The sequence below is a fragment of the Vicia villosa genome, unplaced genomic scaffold (genome assembly GCF_029867415.1).
Source record: "Vicia villosa cultivar HV-30 ecotype Madison, WI unplaced genomic scaffold, Vvil1.0 ctg.000577F_1_1, whole genome shotgun sequence".
Lineage (NCBI taxonomy): Eukaryota > Viridiplantae > Streptophyta > Magnoliopsida > Fabales > Fabaceae > Vicia > Vicia villosa.
In genome coordinates, this window is record NW_026705263.1 from 313,281 (window position 1) to 338,728 (window position 25,448).

Sequence of the window (25,448 nt, forward strand, 5' to 3'; positions counted from 1 at the left end):
TTTAATTTTTAGGGTTTCAAATATTATTATGTTTTGTTCTGTTTTGATTTGTTAATTCATATTTTTGAGATGATGATTTTTTTATTGTTGGTTGAATAATCTAACATTTATAATTTAATTTTTACTTCATTTTTTATGTTCTCTCATCTCTATTTTTGCTAATTTTTTTAATGAGAAAAAGTGTGTTTTGGATACAAAGATTTTTATAAATATAATTTTTTTACTGTTGATACTAATATTTTTAAAACATAAAAAAGTATATTGTTGATACAAATATTTTTATCAATGAAAAAATTCTACTGTTGATACTAGTATTTCTATAAATGTGGAAATATATATTATTGATATAAATATTTTTATAAATAAGAAAATAGAAACTTAAAAAATAATAACTTTTTAAATTTGTAAATAAATGAGCGTAACAGAACATAACCCGTGCGCACGCACATAATTTTTTACTAGTTTACCTTAAAGAAGAAACAATTACACAAACTATGACCACTAACAAATATAGAGAAATGTAATTTGTTTCACTAGCTCTTACGAAAATAAATGTGTTTTATACTTTGTTCATCTTTTTCATGAATACCCCTACCCATTTACCAATAGATACCCTCCTCCTATTTACCTCTTAATCATTCAAAATTTGTTTATAGTTAAAAAAAATGAAAAGTGTTTTTATCCTGATTGTTGTATTTTTTTCATTGTTGTTTGTTTTTTAAGGGGCACATGTGTGTCCTCATCCACCACACTATGAGGGATTTACCAGCACCACCGCCACCTTAGAAGATTCTACCACCACCATAGAAGATTTTGTTGCTGCTTCCACTATTTCTCCCTCTGCTGCTTCCACCATTGCCTTCGCAAATGATAATAATTAATTATTATAAAAAAAATTAATAGTAATGTAATATGTCTTTAAGATTAATATGAAAGCATATTATTAAGTTTATGGTAACTGTATCATCTTATATATAATTGTAATGTAATATGTGTTTCTATAATGAATTCACATCATAAATAAAACATTTTATCTATGTCTCTTCTCTTTGTTTAGACTTCAAGTTATTCTACTCTTATGTTATGCGATTCTATCTTTAAGATTAATATGAAAGAATATTATTAAGATTATGGTAACTCTATCATCTTATATATCTTTCTACGAATATGTTTATTTTTTGCACAAAATAATCAATTAAAGGTGTTATTCTTCTCTTATGTTGGCATAGTTTGGAGTTATGCGATTCTATCTTTAAGATTAATATGAAGGATATCATGTAAATAGGAATGTTATTCCACACAGATTTCAGAAGGGTTATTTACCATTAAATGAAAGATTCTTGCCACGCCAAGTGGAAAGTCATTTAATAAGCTTAGCAATGATCGAATTCAAAGTTTCTCTCTGTCTATGATTGGAACCCTCCAGAATACCAAGGAACAAGAAAGGAACTATACAAATGTCACAAGGCAAGAAAGTCGATGCCGCATTCAAAAAGACCTCACTAATGTGAATACCAAAGAGCTTCTTTTATTAAAGTTGATTCAAAGACCATAAACAACCTCAAACCCCCTCAATTACGCCTTAGTACACCATAAGTTCTCCCAAGAACCATCACCTATAATGACTGTATAATCTGCAAATTGGAGCAACTTAAAATTAATAGACTCCGTGAAATGAAATCCCTGAAAACCACCAAAAGAGACCTCATTCCTCATAAGACCCACCAGACCCTCCGCAATCAACAAGAAAAGAAAAATGGATAACAAATCATCTTGTTTAAGCCCTCTAGAAGCAATAAAGTCCCTAGTTGGACTACCATTGACCAACGTTGATAAAGAACTAGTAAACACTGTACCTTGCGTCTAAGTTAACCATTTATGACCAAATCCAAAGTGATGAAAAAGGTATCTAAGAAACCCCATGAAACACAATCATACGCTTTTTTAAAGTCCACCTTCATAATCATATATTCCTTCTTATTTCTCTTAGCAAAATCAATCACTTCATTAAGAATCAAAACATCATCCAACATCTCTCTCTCTCTCTTCAATAAAAGTTGATTGATTAGAAGAAATCAATTTTCCAATAAGCTTCTTCAAGATAAGCATCTTCCAAGAATTTAAAAATCAACCGATACAAACAACCAACCAAACATATCGGGTTAAAATCTTCTTGGGAAGCTTGCCACGAGCATGAAAGTCTTGAACAAAAAGCATCACCTCATGCGAAACAAAGCTCCAACACTTCTTAAGAAAACCAAGAGGAAACAAATCTTGACTTGGATTTTTATCGCAATCACTTTGCCACACCACTTCCTTAATTTCATCAATCGAAAAAGGAGCTTCCGAGAACAATTTCTCCTCCTCATTTAAACAGTTAAAAAGAAGTCCATCTAAATTCGGTCTACCGAACACCGATCCAGAAATTCTCTTAGCAAAATGAGACTTGATTTCCCTTTTAATTTCCCCCACATCTTCCACTCTAACCCTCTCCATACAAAGCCCTAAAATAGCATTATGCCAAAATCTAGTTTTCATAAAATTATGAAAATACCTAGATTTTTACTTAAGAATACATTCTCGATTAAGCACAACCTCCCAAATGGTTTTAGAAGCAATCTTCCTATTATCCTCCAACACCTCCTCAAATTACCCTTCTATATTAGCCACTAAAGCATCCAAAGAATTAAGGTTACTAACAACATTATTAACCTCAAAATCAACCACCCCAAACACTTCCTTATTCAAATCTCTAAGAGCATCTCCAATGGGAGAACTTATTTTTGGTTGCTTGAGCTATTTTATATGGGACCAATTGTCATATTGTATTTAAGCAATATCTAAGCAATTTAAACCAATTTCACTCCAATGGTAATTTAAATAAGCAATCTATATGTGGTCCAATCAATTTATGTTTGACCCCACCAATTATCAGGATTAATATTATTTAATGCTAAGCAACTTACTTTTTGGATTGCTTCATGATATAACTTACACAAATATTTAAGTAACGGAAACGCCACAAGTATCTACTCCGATGACAAAAATGTTAAGTTCCGGAACTTATGAATCCTAGTGTACATTAAGTAACCTCCATCGAAGATGCTCTAAGTTTATTCTTCAATAAGAACATGTTATTGGAGATGCTCTAAGTTTATTCTCCAACACCTCCTCAAATCCCCCTTCCATATTAGCCACTAAAGCATCCAAAGAATTGAGGTTACTAACAACATTATTAACCTCAAAATCAACCACCCCAAACACTTCTGTATTCAAATTTCTAAGAGCATCTCCAATGGGAGAACTTATTTTTGGTTGCTTGAGCTATTTTATATGGGACCAATTGTCATATTGTATTTAAGCAATATCTAAGCAATTTAAACCAATTTCACTCCAATGGTAATTTAAACCAATTTCACTCCACGAAAGAACTCCTTATATTCGAACCAACGTTTGAAATTTTAAAAGGTTTTAGACCCCAATTCTACAGGTTGCTTTGAAGTCAAATGGGACAAAAATTTTAAATACTCTTAGAATCCAAAAACTTGCCCTTCAATATTCATAGGTGTGCCCATTGTATAAGGGTGTAAAAGAGAAATTGTCAAATCCAAATCTAATGGATTAAATAATGTTTGTATGTTATTATCTATACATAATGAATGTTTGGAATTGGAATATAAACTTATATTATATTATTTAGAGAATCAAAAAGTGCTAGGATAACAAAGAAATTTGCTTATTTTAATCAATATGCTCAAGCTACAAAAATTCAAGTTATAGAAGCTTCTATGATTAAAATAGTGGATTCATCTATAAGTTAGGTCACACGAGAAGCATGTTACTCAGGTACAATGCAATTCATTTATATAAAGATGGTTCTGGAGTGCTACAATGCTTAACACAACAAATCCTTTAATTGGATTTCCCAGTTTCATGCTCATGATAAACTTGCAGTATGCATCTTCCTATCTATTGCTTAATTTTCTCATCAAATCTTCTCTCTACAGTTTTTTCAGTTTCATAAATGAAATAGGAGGTCCATGGAAAATCTCTAGTTTCCCACCTTAAATAAATAAGTTTTGGCAAAAAACGGATTTTTTTTTTCTTGCTATTGCAAAATGTCTAGAATTTTAATCCTACTCAAATTTTTAAATGTTAAATTGTTACTGTCATTCAATTCAAACATCAACCATGATATCAATAATAACTATTGTAATAAGCAATAGAGAATTCTTAACAAGTTAATTTCTTGCCCTTGCCAAAACAAATTGAATCAAATTAAAATACATCAGCTTGAATTTTGTTTAACTTGGCATAGAGCCCATCTTTGACCAGAAGCTCTTCATGGTTACCCATCTGCAAAACAAAAATCACATTGTTTATGCATTTTTCTTCTGTTAAAAAACAAACAAACTGAATGAGTAGTGTCAAAAAAAATTTGCAACTAACATATAATTGCACAACTGTGTCATGTCTAAACCACAGGAAACACATTTTTGGGGATTAAGTATTATGATAAAATAGTTAAGTTCAACCGGAAATCACCTCAATAATTCGACCATTATCCATAACAATGATTCGGTCAGCCGCTTTTACAGTAGAAAGCCTGTAATGATGGTACTTTCAATGATACTTTTCTTATTATAAGTAAACTGAAACAAAGGGAGGTATTTAAGAATTTACCTATGTGCTATGATAATGATGGTTCTTGATTTATTTTCATTTCTCAATGTATACAACACCTCCTAAAATAAGTACACAACACATAAACAAGTGCATGTCAAAGTTTTATTTGGATAAGCAAAATACATTGAACACAAAGTTGGAAATTATAATTTTGAAAAGGCAGAACCATGGTTTTAAATTGTGGTTGTAATTATGATGCAAAACTTTGCATCAATTATGGTAAGAGGCAACTAACTATGACTGATGCAATTGCATTTGCAGTTGCAAAGACCCCAAACCGTTATATTGTGGCTGCAATTACGGATGGGGACTACATATTAAAATTTGGTTAAAATTTGACAGATATACCTTGATATAATGCTCACTTTCAGAATCCAAGGCACTGGTTGGTTCGTCCAGAATCATAATAACTGGGTCTCTGATAATGGACCTGGCAATGGCAATTCGCTGCTTTTGTCCACCACTAAGTGCATTGCCATCAACAACGGTGTCGTAGCCATTAGGAAGAGAGGAAATAAAGTCATGGGCATAAGCCAGTTTTGCTGCCTTTATAATATCTTCTACATTTAAGTTATTAGGGCAACCATACTCTATGTTCGACTTTATGTCCATATGAAAGATATGCGGTTCCTATTTGAAAAAACAAAATTCAGAAAATGAATATAATAGAATTTTTGACCACCCCTTGAAAAATATTATGGAAATACCACTCCAAAATTTAAGTCCTAATATGCCATCCTTTTTGCACTTTTTTAGAATTTTTCAGAGTTGGCAGGGGTGGCCGCCGTTTGAAACGGAGGGCATGTATTGGCCTTCATATGGTCACCGTTTCAAACGGAGGGGAATATATATAAATATATATATATAAATATATATATATATATATATATATATATATATATATATATATATATATATATATATATATAATCCGTTTTTTGTATTTTTTAGATTTTTTAATGTTTTTTAAATATTTGTTATTTTAAGTAATTATTAAATAATTATTTAAATTATTAAAAAGTTAAAAAACAAATTTTGTAAATAAAAATTAATTTATCAAATACATAAAATTATTTTATTAATTTTATATTTAATAACAATACATAAAATTATCTTATTAATAACAATATAATTATAATTTAAAAGTAAAAAATTATTTTATTAATTTTTATTTAACAATATTACACCATGATAATGCGATGGTTGGTCGTATAGGTTGGACGAGGAGGGTTGTGCGAATGGTTGAGTTTGTTCTTGGTTAAATGTGTTGTGACTTGGTGGGTTGGTGAATGTTTGTGGTTAGGTAGGTGACATTTGGGATGAGGAAGGTTGAGTGCGTGGATCAATAAGCCATTGATTTCCAGAAGCGTACATATACGGTAATGATCTATACCAAGTCATATAGTCGTGAGTTGGCATAGACTGTGAGTCAACCATAGGTCCAGTCAGGCAATATCTGGCCACATTTCTCCATTTTTGTTGCTCTATGCGGTACAATTGAGTATACGGTGTTTTCCATGATTCTTTCATCGTCGTCTCATGATTGAATTTTATCAGGCATTAGGGATAAGTCAATTAAGAGCAGATTAAAAATTCTAGTGTATGTTGATAAATGTCCCACAGTTGAATTTTCATCTACCGGATTATTAGCTAATAGTGATTTAAGCCAAGAGATTAGAATCATTCGGCCTTTTAAAGCTGTACGTGGTGGTTGAAAGCCCAAAAATTCTTCCCACATGTCCAAGTCTACTTCGGTAGGACCGGTTACAGCCTTACCATTGACACGTAGACCCAATAACATACTTACATCTTCCAACGTTATGGTACACTCACCAGTTGAAAAATGAAATGTATGTGATTCGGGCCTCCATCTTTCGAGTAAAGCCATTATGAAACTTGTGTCTGTATGGATATGTGATATCCTTGCTACGCTTGCAAAATTGGATCTCTCATGTAAGGTAGAATAACAGCAGCGAGGATGTAATTTTTTATGGGTCCTTGTTCTAAAATGTTTCACCAAGCTATAATAAAATTTATATAAATATAAATATAAACATAAATGTAATTTAAATATCAATATAAGTATAAATATAAACATAAATATAAATATAAACATAAACATTAATATAAACATAAATATAAATATATTTAAACAAGTACCGCAGCATGTTCGGCTGTTCCCTTATGTTTATCACCAAACCAGAAGAAAGACATTTTATATGGAGAATGAACTAACTAGAGAGTATGAATTTCAAGGAAGGAGATAAGTGATGAGAGTGATGAGTGAGATGATGAAAATGAAGTATCAACTACCTATTTATAGAAGAAATTGTAGAAATTGGTAGGTTGTTGTGAAGTTATAATATTTAATAGTATGGTTACATATTTATTGCAGTTGGTTGGATGCATTTATTAGGATTTTTACACAATGATAAAATTTCTTTAACTGTTCTCGAGTAAAGTGGAGTGTGTGTTTGCTATTGCTCAATATCACATCAAACACTCTCTTGATTATGATGTTTATAAGTCTGATTCTAAAAGATATATAGTCAAATGTTCCAACGAGGATTGCACGTTCAGATGTAGAGGTTCTTTGGGGGGAAAAATGGTACGTGGATGATTTCCAAGGTAAGTGGACCGCACACATGCACTTCGGTTGCAATTACTCAGGACCATCGTAAACTAGACTCAAACATCATCATTGACAGCATCAAACGTCTCATTCAAGAGGATGCCTCGTTGAAGGTTAAACACATTATTGCTCATATTTGTAAGAAATTCAACTACACGATTTCTTACCAAAAAAAACATGAATTGCGAAGAACAAGGCAATAGCATCTACCTATGGTAATTGGGAGACTTCCTACAATGACATTCCATAGTGGTTATTGGTCATGAAACATTATTTGCCAGGTTTTGTAATAGATCTAAAGACACTACCGGCATTATCAGATGACATGATATAAATTGATGGTTGTAGAATTTTCCATCGTCTATTTTGGACCTTCTAGCCATGTATCAAGGGTTTCGCTTACTGCAAATCCGTTGTTTAGGTTGATGGGACGTGACTGTACGGTAAATACAAGGGAACCTTGTTACTAGCGGTTGCACAAGATGGAAACAGGAACATCTTTCCAATATCTTTTGCATTGGTTGAGGGTGAAACGGGTGATGCATGTAGTTTTTTTCTAAGGAATCTAAGAATGCATGTTACGCCGCAACTCAACATCTGTCTAATATCAGACTGACATGTGTCCATAAAAAGCGCATATGATAACCCAGAAAATGGTTGGCAATACCCACCGTCTACCCATGTCTATTGCATTAGACATATAGCCCAGAACTTAATGCGAGAGATAAGAGACAAAGAACTTCGCAAAAAAGTCGTTAACATGTGTAATTCTATACATCCAAGGGTTTATTTTTACTTGATAATGTTGTTTAAATTTTTTTTCAAAAAATGAATATAATAGGATTTTTGACCGTACTACAACCCCCATGAAAAAAATTCTGGAAATGCCATCTTAACCCTTGGATGTATAGAATTACCTAATATTTCCAATATTTTTAAACATTATCAAGTAAAAATAAACCCTTGGATGTATAGAATTACCCATGTTAAGGACTTTTTTGCGAAGCTCTGACTCTTATCTCTCGCATGAAGTTCTGGGCTATATGTCTAATGCAATAGACATGGGTAGACGGTGGGTATTGCCAGCCATTTTCTGGGTTATCATATGCGCTTTTTATGGACACATGTCTGTCTGATATTAGACAGATGTTGGGTTGCGGCGTAACATCAACATGCATTCTTAGATTCCTTAGAAAAAACTCCATGCATCATCCGTCTCATCCTCAACCAAAGCAACAGCTAGTAATAAGGTTCCCTTGTAATTACCGTACAACCATGTCCCATCAATCTAAACAACGGGTTTGCAGTAAGCGAAACCCTTGATACATGGCTGGAAGGCCCAAAATAGACGATGGAAAATTCTACAACCATCAATTTGTGTCGCGTCATCGGATAATGTCGGTAGTGTCTCTAGATCTATTACAACATCTGACAAATAATGTTTCATGACCAATAACCACTGTGGAAAGTCGTTGTAGGAAGTCTCCCAATTACCATAGATAGATGTTATTGCCTTGTTCTTCGCAATACATGCTTTTTTGTAAGAAATCGTGTAGTTGAATTTCTTACAAATATGAGCAATAATGTGTTTAACCTTCAACGGGATCCTCTTGAATGAGACGTTTGATGCTATCACTGATGATGTTTGAGTCTAGTTTCCGATGGTCCTGAGTAATTGCAACCGAAGTGCATGTGTGCGGTCCACTTACCTTGGTAATCATCCACGTACCACTTTTTCCCCCAAAGAACCTCTACATCTGAACGTGCAATCCTCATTGGAACACTTATATCTTTTAGAATTAGACTTATAAACATCATAATCAAGAGAGTGTTTGATGTGATACTGAGCAATTGCAAACATACACTCCACTTTACTTAGAACAGTTGAAGAAATTTTATCATTGTGTAAAATCCTAATTAATGCATCCAACCAACTGCAATAAATATGTAACCATACTATTAAATATTATAACTTCACAACAACCTACTAATTTCTTCTATAAATAGGTAGTTCATACTTCATTTTCATCATCTCACTCTCATCACTTATCTCCTTCCTTGAAATTTATACTCTCTAATTAGTTCATTCTCCATATAAAATGTATTTCTTCTGGTTTGGTGATAAACATAGGGGAACACCCGAACATGCTGCACTACTTGTTTAAATATATTTATATTTATTTTTATATTTATATTTATATTTATATTTATATTTATATTTATGTTGATATTTAAATTACATTTATGTTTATATTTATATAAATTTTATTATAGCTTGCTGAGACATTTTAAAACAAGGACCCATAAAAAATTACATTCTCCTGCTGTTATTCTACCTTACATGGAGAGATCCGATTTTGCAAGCGTAGCAAGGATACCACATATCCATACAGACACAAGTTTCATAATGACCTTACTCGAAAGATGGAGGCCCGAATCACATACATTTCATTTTTCAACTGGTGAGTGTACCATAACGTTGGAAGATGTAAGTATGTTATTGGGTCTACGTGTCAATGGTAAGGCTGTAACCGGTCCTACCGAAGTAGACTTGGACATGTGGGAAGAATTTTTGGGCTTTCAACCACCACGTACAGCTTTAAAAGGCCGAATGATTCTAATCTCTTGACTTAAATCACTATTAGCTAATAATCCGGTAGATGAAAATTCAACTGTGGGACATTTATCAACATACACTAGAATTTTTAATCTGCTCTTAATTGACTTATCCCTAATGCCTGATAAAATTCAATCATGAGACGACGATGAAAGAATCATGGAAAACACCGTATACTCAATTGTACCGCATAGAGCAACAAAAATGGAGAAATGTGGCCAGATATTGCCTGACTGGACCTATGGTTGACTCACAGTCTATGCCAACTCACGACTATATGACTTGGTATAGATCATTACCGTATATGTACGCTTCTGGAAATCAATGGCTTATTGATCCACGCACTCAACCTTCCTCATCCCAAATGTCACCTACCCAACCACAAACATTCACCAACCCACCAAGTCACAACACATTTAACCAAGAACAAACTCAACCATTCACACAACCCTCCTCGTCCAACATATACAACCAACTATCGCATTATCATGGTGTAATATTGTTAAATAAAAATTAATGAAATATTTTTTTACTTTTAAATTATAATTATATTGTTATTGTTATTATATTGTTATTAATAAGATAATTTTATGTATTATAATTATATTGTTATTAAATATAAAATTAATAAAATAACTTTATGTATTAAATTAATTAATTTTTATTTACAAAATTTATTTTTTAATTTTTTAATAATTTAAATAATTTAATTATAATTATTTAATAATTACTTAAAATAATAAATATTTAAAAAACATTTAAAAATCTAAAAAATACAAAAAAACGAATGTGTATATATATATATATATATATATATATATATATATATATATATATATATATATATATATATATATATATATATATATATATATATATATATATATATATATATATATATATATATATATGGTCCCCTCCGTTTGAAACGGCGGCCTTATGAAGGCTGCCCTCATTTTCAAACGGCGGTCACCACCTGCCAACTCTGAAAAATTCTAAAAAAGTGCAAAAAGGTGGCATTTTGGGAGTTAAATTTTAGGGGGTGGCATTTCCAGAATTTTTTTTCATGGGGGTGGTAGTACGGTTTAAAATCCAATATAGTACAGTATTTATAAAATATTGTTTCAGTAACTTAACCTGCGCAACATATCCAATGTTCTGCCTCAGCCATCTAATATCCAACTCCTTGAGAGGGAAACCATCAATACATACCTGTGAAAATAATCCTACAGACTTAAGATATTATAACCATGAATAATGATGTATATAAACATACAAGCTCCGAGATAGCAGTGTCGTCTCTTTGCTATTTTACTCATAGCTGAATATAAACATACGAGCTCTTAGATAGTGGTGTCGTCTCTTTGCTATTTTACTCATAGTTGTATCAAGAACAAAAACATTGAATAGCATAATTGTATTATATATCCACTTTTCATTTGTATCACCATCAACCTTTTGGGAGGATTTATCATCTTCACCGAGTTTTGTTTTCATTCTGCTTTTCTAATAACATTAAAACAATAAAACAGTGAACTATGGGCCAAATCACACATAAGTATATAGTATCACACATAAAGTACATAGATCGAACAAAACTTCAAACTAGTAAAATACGGGACATTCAAATTCAACCATCTATTTCTGTGAAAACAATGTCATAATAGTGAACTAGAAGATGTGTCATGTTTAGGCAGTAGTGGATTCTAGGTTGTCAATAACGCACCATAGCACAGCTATAGCAACTTAGCATGACGGCACAGCCCCTCACCGCTAGCAACAAAGGTCATTTTAATCCCTATTGGTGACAACCTTGACATTAGTTGGCACTGGAATTCTTATAAAGACCATAGCAAGAAAACAACTGTATGTGATTTTGAATACTTTTATAATTTGATTTTGCTGGATGGGAACTCATTTTGATGAGATCCATATGTTGTTGTTATTTATGTTTACTATTAAAACTTTACTATATATGTTGCTGGAATTGTTATTTTTTAATACTTATGCATGTTGTTGGAATTTATGTTTACTATGCACATTGTTTTTTTAGTCTTCACAGCAACGGTCATCCCGCCGCGTCGCTATCTAAGATTAACAACCTAGAGTAGACTATTAGTCATCATCTCAATGATGGGGAATATTAAAAATAAGAGGGTTTCAACTTCGGGATCAATAACTAACCGAGATCATGACTTCAATTTACCAGGATTGAAAGATATAAATAATTTACCTGACCACTACAAGGCTCGTACAGGCGAAGTAAAAGGTTGATTAACGTGCTCTTTCCACTGCCACTCAGACCAACCTTGGCAAAGTAGAAATATCGAGTTAGTCTTTGGGAATCACCAACATCAATGGTATAGTAAAAGGAACAAATCTTACAATGGCAATGACTTCATTTGCTTTTACAGAGAAGTTTAAGTGTTCTAGAACAGGCATCTGTTCAAAAGTCAGGAAAGATGAAATGAGTGCAACATACAGGCATACACGTTTTAATTCAGTGCAACATACAGGCATATGCGTTTTAACTTTGAGCAGAAATGAGTAACTTAAAAATGTGCTTAGTGAAAAACACTTGATAGAACGAAAATACATACTATACTCCTTGCAGGATAATGAAATGATACATCAACAAACTGAATATGGCCCATTAGCCTCTGCAACTTAATTCCTGTTAAAAGTGGGAAGCACAATTAAAGCAATATATAATTCGATATCTTATACAAGAGCAAGGAACTCTTATAATTACTTGCCTTGGACCAAGAATTGGTCACAGGGCAATCGGTTCATCATTTCGAAAATTTGTTCAGATGCTCCAATGGACTGCATTAATGATGATAAACTGTTTGTCACCCTCCAAGTGGCAAAAATCAACCACTCACAGTATAATACATACTTTGTAAGTTGCTCAACAGTTACACAACAGCTGAGAGCAGACATTCCTCCTAAAAGAACTGCAAATATCTGCAAGTTGCAATTTAATAAAAAAACAATTAAATAACTACTAACTTCGTCCCTAAATATAAAACCTTCTAGAGAAATTTCTTTATCTATTTTTGTAAAGATTTTAATTGCATTAGTTCTTTACCAAAAACAACTTTAATTATTTTACATCTTTTCTGGTAACCAATAAGCAAGCAATAAATACTATAAAGGCTAAACTTGGAATTCAATGGTCCTATGTTTAGGGATATAGTTAGTATATCTAGTACTCCCTCCGTTCCTTTTTAAGTGTCGTTTTAGAAGAATTTTTTTGTTCCTATTTAAGTGTCGTTTTATAATTTAATGTTATAATTTGTCATTTATACCCTTATTTTCTCAATAACTCCACCTCAAATTTTTCAATTAGTTATTGGAAAAAGAGAGTGTATGATTGAATTTATTTGGAAAGAGAAAAATAAATAAGGGTATAATAGAAAAAGTAACTCTAATATTCCACTATCTTGGTTGAAGAGCTTTCTGCTAAAACGACACTTAAAAAGGAACGGAGGGAGTAGCATTTTTGACAATTGGCCAAAGCATTAAAAAATTAAAAACCACATGTCAGTTCTTCAAAACTTAAATATATCCAAGATAGAAACCAAACTTGAAAAACTAATTCATTTTATTCCTGTGGATTATCTGGACTCTGATCTGATGGTAATACCTTGTAAGATTTTTAATTTGATAATAATTCAAATTTACAAAATTAATTATTAAATTGTAGAAGACTTACGAAAGAACCAAAAATAGGACAACTGGCCTAATAATGATAACCAATAACACAAACTTGAACTAATCTTGATGCACAAACCTTTAAATTATGATAGATTACAAGTTCTTTTAAAGTAATAAAAACACTACTAATTAGCATTTAAGCCCTTATCTCTTTCCGTTAGTTTCAAATGTACTTATTACGAAACAGAAAATCCATGGAAATAAGATAGAACTAGACTGACACGATGCGCGCACATTGATGAATTTTTTTAAGTAATATTAGAATATATGTATATTTTAATTTTATTTAGTATAGTAAAAATTGTAATTGAGACAATAAGATGAAGAGAATAAAAAAGAGAGAACAATTTTTAACGAAAAAAAATATGTTTGAAATATAGAAATGATAAGTAAGATGTTGATATTTAAATTTTAAAATGACAAATAAATGAAAAAAAGTTTTAATACTTTTGTTTTATATTAATTTTTTTTTCAATATTTTTTTAATATTTTTAAAAATGTTAAATCTTCATCATTTTATAAATGAGAGAAATATTAGATTCGAGCGACTCAAACTCTATGCAGCAAATCATCATAGTTAAAATTTTCAATAATTTTGTTTTAAATTTTCTTTTCATTTTTTTTACTCCAATAATTTTTAAAAATATTAAATCTTCATCATTTTATAGATGAGGGAGAAATTCACCAAAGATAAAAAATCGTCTATTTCAATAAGGTTATTCACGTCATCTTAATAAAATTTTATGATATAACTTCATGATTTAAGGAATAAAATATAAAATTAAAATTATATTCTTCGAAAAATTGAGATGTTTATCTTAGATCTTGATTTTAATGGTGATGATTAGTTACATAGAGTCTCAGTCGTTCAAAAGTAAAATTTTAATGTAAATCTTTTAAGGTTGATACTCTATTTTTTGTCTTACTTTATTATATGTTCATCTAGCAACTAAGTTTTTGCAAGTAGTTAATTGTATTGTTTTTTCTAAATAAAACTTGTATTATATTGATTTAAATGATTTATCTATATTGAGTAAACAGGTAGAATTAATTTTATCTTTCAATATATTAATAATGATAAAATAGATGAAAAGATTGCAAGAAAAATATATAAACTATTTTTTAAAGGTTATTAATTATTTTATATTGAACTTATTAGTAATTAGTTGTTAAATTAAAAGATTTTTATAGTTACCGGGTGTTGAACCTCAAGGTAGTCAGAATTGAGATCCTACATTAGATCGGGGAGGGGTAGAGCTGTCAAAATGGGCTCGACCCAACGGACCGGCCCATAAGCCTAACAATTTAGCGCTGGCCGGACCGCAAAATACCTTAAACAGACACGACCTTGTCTTTTTGGGCCAGCCCACCGGGCCTATTTTTTTATGGGTTGGGTCAAGCGGACTTCGAGCTGGCCCAGTAAAAAAAGATTTTGGTAAATTTTGTAGGAAAAAGATTGAGATAAGATATGATTTCATAAATGTGTTTTAAGTGATAAAGAAAAGTTAAAGAGGATCAAAATATATTTTCAAGATGATATGATCAAGGAAATGATTGTGAGATGGAGAAAATTTGATAAGTATTGGTGATAATATTAAGTTACTTTGTACTTTTACATGGATGATTTTGTGGTATTCATATATATTTATGAATAAATATTTTAAACATCACTTATATACGTTTATGATGACTCTCTACTTATGTTGTGTTGCATTTTATCCATTACATCCTTTTTATAAAATTAAAAATATAACATTGAAATACGGGCCGGGCTGGCCCATCGAACAGCACGGGCCTTTCAAAAATGGGTCGGAGGATCGTAACACGGTCTACCAATTTTATATATATTGCATACTTATTCATTAATATGCATATAAAATTGCATATTTATTCATTAATATGCATATAAAAAAGAGATATGCGGGGAGAAAAAATAAAAAGGCCAACAGGTTCTGTTTACAATATTTAGAAATATAGTATGATGAATAAAAAATGTAGTCACTCAGTTTGAGTGATTATATTTAAAGTAGTGAGAGAGGAGAAAAGAATGAAAAGAAACAACTATTGAATAAATGATTTGGTGGTTCAGTCTGTATTGGGAAAGGGTTCGGTGGTTGTACTTGGAAATTTTTTTAAAAATTAATAGGATTAAGAGGTATTATTGGGAAGGATTTCAAAAGTTAATATGGGAGTTAATTGGAATTTAAGAGGAGAATTAAATGGAGGTAGAGTATAGCAAAAATAAAAAATGAGCAAAAACGCAGCGTTTCTACGTGTTTTGACGGCAATCCCATCAATCCTACCAAAATACTATTTTTTTCCTTCAGCAGAATCACTAGGCTTAGCAAAATCATAGAATCAGACGATCCTATGAGCAGGATCACGATTCTGACTACCATGGTTGAACCCATGACATCTAATAGAGAAGTAAATTTTTTTTAAAAATGAAGATGAGTTTTTAGAGGTGCCACATAGGAATATATTTAAAGTGGCATAAATTTTTAATGATGTGACGAAATTAGAAATATGTGGCATAAGATGTTGGGTCTGTTTTAATATATATAATAGAAGGCTTAAGAATCAATGGTATTGATGATATTAGAAATGGTACAAAAATAAAGAAATTGACCCTTTGTCCCAACCCAAATAATAAGACTTTTTGAGTATTTCACACGAATTAAGAAACTTAATTATTACTTTATGAGAAAGACAAAATATGTATGAATTTACAGTAATGTCCCTCTTAATTATCAAGGAAGGAGAAATTAAATACTCGAGGGTATATTGGAAAAAAAATTATAAATATTACATTGGAATTGTAAAATAACTAATAATTTGGGACAATTTTTTTTTCAAACCTCTTATAATTTGGGACAGAGGGAGTAAGTCTTATTGTGTGATTGAACCTAACTCAACCTTACAAAAATGACTTCTAAGTTGAGGATCACCCCCCACTTATAAACATATTTTCAGGCCTTATATAGTCTGATGTGTGAATTTGGTCAAGATTTGGAAGAATAAGAGTTTCAAGAGTATTACTTTATCTTTCCAAAACTTATCATTTCCAGCTCTGTTTTCAACCACTGTTTCATTCTCAAGTCTGTTTTCAGCCACTATTTCATCCCCAAATTCACGTCCAGATCCATCTTCGACCAATGCCAGAATGCCTCATATTCAAATTCATTTTCAACCAATTCTCTTCTTGAATTGAGCTCATGGGAATTTGGTCAAGATTTGGAAGAATAAGAGTTTCAAGAGTATTATTATCTTTATCTTTCCAAACTTCTCATTTCTAGGCTCTGTTTTCAACCACTCTTATTTTCAGCCACTATTTCATTCTCAAATTCACGTCCAGATCCATCTTCGATCAATGACTCATTTTCAAATTTATTTCCTACCATTTCTCTTCTCACTATGTTGTTCTAAGTACAGCTTCTCCCCGAGATACTTTGGAACATTATTTTAGAACAACAACGCTCTTTAATCAAGAAGATGACCATTTTTTCTTTCTCCAATTCCATTTTTATGGTGTTTTCACACAAGAAGAGTAATGAATTATTCCTTCTTTTTCACAAAAAGGAGTAATGACATGATTGGATAACTCCTCAATATCATATCTAATTTTTTTTTTGGCTTAATTGCAATTTTGGTCCCCTATTATTATTTTTTTGGGTTTTGGTCCCCTTATTTTAAAATCTGGAATTTTAGTCCTATATTTTAGTTTTTTTGAGGATTTTGGTCCCCTTGCAAATTCGAAGGAAATTTTAAATGAAATGACGCTCACATTGAGGATGTGTCATTGGCAGTTCAACAGTGAACTGTTCAAAAAAACTAAAATAAAGGGACTAAAATTTCAGATTTTAAAATAGGGGGACCAAAACCCCAAAAAAGGATAATAGGGGGACCAAAATTGCAATTAAGCCTTTTTTTTTTAAATTGTGGTTAGATTTAACTCAATCCTACAAAATCATCTAGTAAAAAATTGTGGTTAGATTTAACTCAATCCTACAAAATCAACTTGTAAGGTGATGATTGTCTCTACTTATCTTCAGGTTATATAGTGTGAAACTCAGGTTATACATTATGAGACTCCTAACATTATCCAAACTGGGAATGGATAACACCTATTCACCAGCTTAAGGGAGAGTGGAAAATCTCACGGTATTTAAAGAAATTGATTTAGGGAGTTTGTAGTATATTTCTTATTTATGTACATATTGATATGATTAGGAAAATCTCTTTAATTCTAGGAATATTTAATTAGAATAGGAATGATGTATATATTTTATGTACCTTTCAATGTTTATAACGTGAGAAAATAATTTACTCAGACAAACCTGAGTTGAACGGTAAAGGGTGTTAAAGCTCAGGTTCCACAAACCATTACCCACGCTGTCTCGACTGCTAATAAATGCTAATTTCTGTAGCCAGTGGTTGTACCTGATTAGATGTATAGAAATTAAGAGTATCACTGACACAATTATTTGCCAAAATTTATGATCAACTTATGTAAACAATCTATTATCACACTCGGAATGGTAGATGATTTCAGAAAAAAATTGTTGCTAACATCATTGCATATATCTGCAAGTTTTGATTTAACAAACAAAAAAATTATATGTGTATATAGATTATGTAATATGCCTTGAAAATGGGAAAAACTTCCAAAATAACTTAATAATTTTTCAATAAGACTTCTTTTTTGGTTGAAAATTAGGTAAATAATGTAAATTTAAATCATGTAACGTCTCAACTATTAGCTACCATAAGCTAGGTTTTCAGTTGGCTACCTTATAGCTTATATTTGCAAAATGAGGCCAGGGTTTAAATGGAAAAGCAATTTCTCACAGCTCGGGAGCTATCATACCAGCTTGTAAATGTAAGTACCCTATGTTTGAACAATGCAAATAAATTCTATTCATTACTATGCTAGAACTAATATTAAGGGCAAGTTCAAGCACAAGAATTAAGGAAAATAGTTCAACACATAAGAGGAAATACGGAAAATAAGCATAGACAAGTCGAGTCCAATTGATTTGATATTTTTTGGACGTGTAAATAAATAAAAGATTAGAAAATTATCCTTATCAATTGTTATCCTATAAATGTATAGTGGAGTATAATGAGCTTGCAAATGATGCACAAAGTATCAATTTGAGGACAGAATTGGAGAGAACAGTAAAGCTTAAAAGCTTTACTAATACAAGGAAGTAACGAAGTGTTATCATTACATGCCAAAATATAGATTTTCAGTAAGAATATATAATAAGAGAATAAACAAAATAAATCACCTTTCAAATTCTTCGTTTTTGGTCCCATACACTCGAACAGTTCTTATTAAAGAAAGTGTTTCCTGAGCTACCTGTAATAGAAAATATAATAATTGTTAAAATAAGATTATGGTCAATATTTTAGAAACAATATCTACCAGTAAGTATGTATACATCATTAGCACAAGCAGAGAAATCTTGGGTTAACTTTGCTGCTTTTCTTTGATACCTATTAAAACAACAAATACATTCTTTAGAAACAAACATACTATTACTATCCTATATGAATGCAAGATTGAAACAAACATGAACTAGAATGAGTTGAAAATTTCAAACTGAGACAAACACCAAGTTCGTGTTTCGGTGTATGTAAGCAATTTACTGGCATAACTACATTGCATTATCTCAATTTATATTATTTCAATAAGCAAACGAAAACAAGAAGGATACAATATCTAACAATTTAGAAAGACGAACTAGGAAGCCAGCCAAAGGCAAAGGAAATCATCATAAATTAGGCATGGATCAGAATAAATTCAAAGAACATAACTATAGTCCAAGTTACGTTGATGCATCTTTCTACAAATAAAAATAACGAAAGAAAAGAGTTCAGGCTTAAAACCAGTTCAATAAAACATTGTTTACAGCTAGAATAGAGTCCAACTTATCCTCTTAACAAGAAGACAATACTAAAAGAGAGAAACAAACAGTCCCAAAGCAAAATTGTCGAGCCCCTTAAAATAAAGTCAAAAAAGCTACCAACGCTTACCTGCCATAAACCAGGAAAATTGCAGATAACACGGAACAAATCATGAGTGCAGATAATGCTAGAGGCCAAGATAAAACCAGTAAATTAATTATTGCTCCTGTTCCCTAGATATCAAAGAAATAACAGGTAATACACGGAAAAATAATGCCATAAAATTTAACCAGAAAATTAATATGAAAATATTGAGACCTGCAAAGAGTTGCGTAATATTAACTGAAGATCGTTTCCTATAACATGTGAAAGCTGTTGACAATCTGCTGCAAGCCTGCTTGTCAAGGTGCCAACTTTTTCTTTATCAAAATAGGATATGTCCTACATAATACATTATACATGCCTAGGGTAACCATAAGAAAAGCAGAGAAGCGATACAAGTAAATAAATAAAGAAAAAAATGCTAAAGAACATCTTTGCTAGCCCAGTATATTTTTGTTTTGTAAACCATATACCTGAAAAAGAATGGCTGTATACAAGTTTTCTCGGAGACGCTTTACCTGAAACATGACAGGGAGAATGGGATGATGTGCTCTGAACTAGATAACACTGATATTATAATTCTAATTACTATCCGTTAGGATATTATTGTGCTGATTTAGTCATTTCTTTCTTATGCAATCCAATATGACGCTTAATTTAAGGATTAAAGATTTTATCTGTCTTTCCAGATGTATTCATAGTTTCTAAATAAGGAGATTATTTAGGAAACTAATGATTGAAGATCTATTTTTATGGAGAAGTTTTAGCAGATTTTTAGCAGCAATACTGACAAGAAATTCAATTTCAAGTAACACCAATAATAGTACTTGAGAGAAAAAGCAGCAATCAGTATTGGAGTTTAGAGGAGGGTCATCTTATAAAATATCTCCAAGTTATAAACAATGAATACACTCTTCAACAAAAGTAAAAACTGAAATATAAGTCATAGAATATAGAAAAAAAAAACTTATAATAAAAATGCTTAAAACATCCTCTATTTGTGGTAAAAGACTAGTCTGAAATCATCCTAGGCTTTGTTTAGAGTTTAGAGGAGGGAAGGGCTTTTAAGGGAGGGAAGTAGAGGAAACAATAGAGAAATCTTATACATTTTTAAGAGTGTCTATTTGTCGTGAATGATAAATGAATATTTATGATTAATATATTTTTAATTTTAAATGTATTATAACATATATTAGAGTTGAAGAATTTATCTCAACCTTCCTTCAATACAATTTTTTAATTCCCTCACTTTGGGAGATTTTATATTATGAAGAAAAAAAACAGCCCCCTATTCAAGTTGATTTACTGAAGGACAATCATTCTTCCATTTCTCTTTCCTCCTTCCTTTACCCAAAGCCCTGCCATGCCCAACCTTCCAAACTCACAGACAGAACCTTAGATGAACTCTGATGACTCATTGACTATATCTTCCAGCATAAAATTCACAATGATACAAAGCAATGTCATAGGTGGGATAAAAAACTCTAGCATACAAAGTTGACACATCCAAAACATTAATTGAAATTAGTTGAGATCAAAAACCACTCACCAAGGTTACATTCAAAATTCCGAAGCAGCCACTTCGCAAACCACTGAAATTCAAATGAGAGAACCAAATAACCACCCACTCAATCTGAATACTAAATGTATACGGACAAATAGACCACATCAAAAGGAAATTAATTTTGAGGCAAGCATTCCTTGTTTGAATAATAGTTGAACTGATACACAGACAATAAGGCATTTTATGTAAGGTTTTATCACCTAGCATATGGGTTGTGTTTGTGTGTATTAAGAATCCGGAGATTATTAGCCTCTCCTACTTTTCCACTGTGAAGGGGTCTGGTTACTTAAGGACAAGCTCCTTTATTTAAGACAAGATCCTTGTTTAGTCTAGAGTGCGGTTTGGTTTTGTGCCTTGGATATCCCATTATATAGCTTTCCAAAAGTGACTAAAATTTATGTTAGACAGAGATTAAGCTCTATAAAATTACCTGCATATCCCTGAAGTGAAACATAGTAGAACCAAAAACATTGCATTCCTAGAGAATGCTGCAGTCTTGCCACTTTGTGCCGAAAATATTGATGCTGCCAGAATACTTGGCATGGTGATTTCTGAAAGCTGCAGCAGCAGATATAAAAAATGGTAAGCAATAAATGTTGATATTAATACAATTGAACAGAACATAAGAGAGATGATGAAGCTACAGTGTTAGACATATATTATGCCACATCTGTCACTGAAATTATCATTGCAGCGCCATTCTTAGAGTCATTTGACAGTATTTTTTTTGGTTTATAAAAACCGGTTTAGTCCGGTTCGGGGGTCAGTTCTGACATCAAGTGGTTTCAGCCCCTCCCGATGTAGTTGCGGGGGATTGAACCTGGTCCTTCCTACCAAGTTCAGCGGAGTCATTTGACAGTATTATCATTATTGTTGTTGGTTTTAAATTACATCATTTATACATCTATTAATTATACATTCGTGTATAAAAACATTGGCTCGTTTCCTAAATTGCAATAACCAAGACAATTAAATATGTATTTCAAAGATTGAAAATAACATTGAATCTTAAACTTCTGACTGTTTGAATTTTGAAAAACTCACAGCAGCAATGACAAGGGACCCAAATGCCACGACTGCAACCCACCGCTCATCGGAAACTAGCTCCAACATTCGTCGGAGAGCAAGCTTAGCCTCTGCCGGTTCTGCGGGGTCTTCCCGGTGCTTCGGTAATGCCCACCAATCGCCTCCTGGTAAAATGGAAACAATGAACTCGACACCATGGAAACTAGAAGCATCATCTGAAGCGCAACGGGTTTTAAGGCTCCTGACGCTGTTGATTTTGGATACGGGGAAGGAGAAGAGAAAACGGGATTGGGGTTTGTAGTGGTTGGAAGTGAAGGTATGGAATTTGTGGATGTTGGAGTGTGGGTAAGGGAGTGAATTTGAAATGGAGGAGGAGGATGACATGGTTATTGCACATGCCAACTTATGTCTTCCATGTGGAAGTGATATTGTTCTCTAGAGTAGACACTATGTATAGGTTGTAGTTTTTACAAGGTTACATATTCTTTTTAGTCTCCTGCCTCTTTCGGGTCCATTTTGGTCTTGTTTCTTTTAAAGTTATCACTTTGATCTTTTACCTTTTCAAACAGAGTCACGTCGTTAAAAATCTACAAGCGGCAGCATTAACAAACCCTAGTTTGAAATTAGGCATCAATCTCAAACTCTGAATCACTACTCATTAACAAACCCTAGTAGTGATTCAGAGTTTGCAGTGAAACGGCAGCATTAAAAATCACTATTCAGAGTTTTCACCTTCTTCTCCACTGCAAACTCTGAATCATTACTCATTAACAAACCCTAGTTTGAAATTAGGTATGAATCTCCTAAACAAAATCGAAATTGAAATAATTGGTTCCATAATCATGAGTTATGGGTATGGTTCATCTTTAACAAACAAAGGATAAATCTCTACGAATTGATAACTCAATCAATGAAGTTTAACAATTTGCTTATGAAAAGTAAATGAGAGAGAGGACACAAGGATTTGTTTAGGCAGTTCACCAATCGTCTTCGCTATGGCTACGCCTGCCCCCTTCCAATCGAAATTGAGATATCAATCTTACTTTGCAAAAAGTAGTTCACAAGAGAAATGTAGTGATCCAACTCTTACAAACCATATGTTTGATGTTGATCATAGCAATTCTCTTCCCTTGATATGATTTTGATCAAGTCACCCAACAATACCAATATGATTCACCGTCTCACATTACTCCTTTGCAAGACACCAATGTTCTTCAAAGCTTTCACTCGGTCGAATCCAAATTGCAAATTGTTGTCACCCAAGATTACTAATTGATTCATCATCTCGTACTACTCCTTTGCAAGAACCTCTTGTTCTTCAAAGCTTTCACTCAATCGAATCCAAATTGTGTAGATCATGTCAAAACCCCCAAATCAACATCATGATATTGGAGGATAAACCATCACAGTTTTTCCAATGGAACCCCCAAATATTATCAACTCAATACACTGGTACACCAACCTAAATTGAATGTTATCAACCTAGTCTAGATGACACCCAAACAAAAAATGATTATGAGTAGTTTGTTTGTGTGTATGCATAAATGGAAGGTTGAAGATTAAAAGCAATCTTTGTATGTGATTATAGTTTCATCAAATTGAAAATTATGCATGTATGAAGTATTTATAAGTGTGCAAGTTTGAGGCAAAAAGAATTCTAAAAGTTTGTAAAATAATGCAATTTTTCAAAAAAAAAAAACTACAGCATGTGTCGATATGTGTAAAGTTATGTGTCGATACATAGAAATAGAAGCTACGGGCTTTAAAACTACAATACATGTGTCGACCTGTAAATCGTATGTATCGACACGTAGAAGTAATTTTTTTCAGTATGTGTCGACCTGAGAGGCTGCATGTGTTGACACATACAAACAAAAGCTACCAGATTTATTGTTGAAGCACATGTGTCGACTCATGCAACATATGTGTCGACACATAGACCTGTGTTTGAGCAAAATTTGAATTTTAATGCATGAAACTGATTTTTAATGCATGATACTTTTTCCAAACATGTTCTAAGTGCATTCTATGATTCCTAATACAAAGGTGCACATAATGACTCAGAGATAGCGTCTGTTCCAGCAGAACATATTTGGATAACCTCCTAAAAGCTAATCCAGCAAGGATGCAACAGTATTGGGTATTTGGAGAGTTTTGAGGAGAAGGATGAATGGCAAATTTTAAGGGATTTAAATGGTACGATCATGGTATGCATGCACTCAAGGAGATGGTCTTGCTTATCCCTCAGGTGGGAGCCCTATTTATAATGTCAGACTCAGCCCTTATTGAATAGTCACGATTAATAGCCATGATAACGTAACCGCCCATTAATTACTCATTACGTATCCCCATAAGTACCTTCAGCGGTTTCATGTCTATTAAGTTCGTCTTTCGTAACGTTCCTCTGATTTATCAACTCGACTTCTGATCTTTATCTTCCTTAATAGCAGCTAGGTTGCTACTACCATTTTAGCAATGCTCAGCACATCCGACTTGAATACCCGAATGAAAGAATTATGGTATGTACATAAGCCCCCCGATCTCGAGATCCATCGGGTTGAAGTGTTCGGACAAAGAATCCCAGAATTTTCTGCTCTTCTTCCCGGTTGAGATTTATATAGGTATCTTCTCACGACTTGATGGTGTGTGATAATGGGTTATTAAGAATAATGACCATTGATATCTTTATGATACTTTCTCTCTCCCTTTTCATAGTCGGAGAAAGGTGTTCGACTCTTAAGGGGAAAATCGAAGGATCTTGGTGTTTGAAAAGAAAATTGGAGAACCCTAGTAGGTTTTCGACTTGTGGCCATTGTAGAACTTGGTAAGTTCTAGATTCAGGGAAGTAGAAAAGCCCCAGTGCGATCTCGGCCAGTTGTATTCATACAAATCGGTACATTTTTAGTGACAAATAGGTCGAAGACCCTCAATGAGTTCTCGACCTACATTTTTCGTAGAGACTTAGAGAAGCCCTGGTGGGTTCTCGTTTCACTTGAAGTAATCAGAACCAGGCGAGTTATCCATGCGGAAGTTAGAGACTTTGAGTAGGTTTGTGACCTTTGGTCTTTGCGGAACTCAGTTGTTTCTAGACCTGCAGAAGTCAAAGAGCCCCAGTGGGGTCTCGACCAGTTTTAGTCTTTGAACTTTGGGAGGTTCTTGACATAGATAGGACCGGAAGCCCCAATGAGGCC

At 32.5% G+C, this 25,448-nt stretch overlaps 1 protein-coding gene across 1 annotated transcript; it reads right to left on the reverse strand.

The window, feature by feature from the left end:
• Nucleotides 1-3,633: 3,633 nt before the first annotated feature.
• On the reverse strand, nt 3,634-22,740 carry LOC131629526 (ABC transporter B family member 26, chloroplastic-like). Its single transcript, XM_058900309.1, has 18 exons — nt 22,276-22,740; nt 21,662-21,789; nt 21,217-21,259; nt 20,141-20,185; nt 19,884-20,006; nt 19,695-19,798; nt 19,100-19,154; nt 18,947-19,017; nt 17,993-18,095; nt 12,692-12,902; nt 12,536-12,609; nt 12,321-12,377; nt 12,169-12,243; nt 11,073-11,147; nt 5,035-5,316; nt 4,684-4,745; nt 4,546-4,606; nt 3,634-4,356 (listed from the first exon to the last, which is right to left on the reverse strand). The coding sequence occupies exons 1-18, from the start codon at nt 22,639-22,641 to the stop codon at nt 4,279-4,281; spliced, it is 2,013 nt and encodes a 670-aa protein (XP_058756292.1). The 5' UTR covers nt 22,642-22,740; the 3' UTR covers nt 3,634-4,278.
• Nucleotides 22,741-25,448: the final 2,708 nt, after the last annotated feature.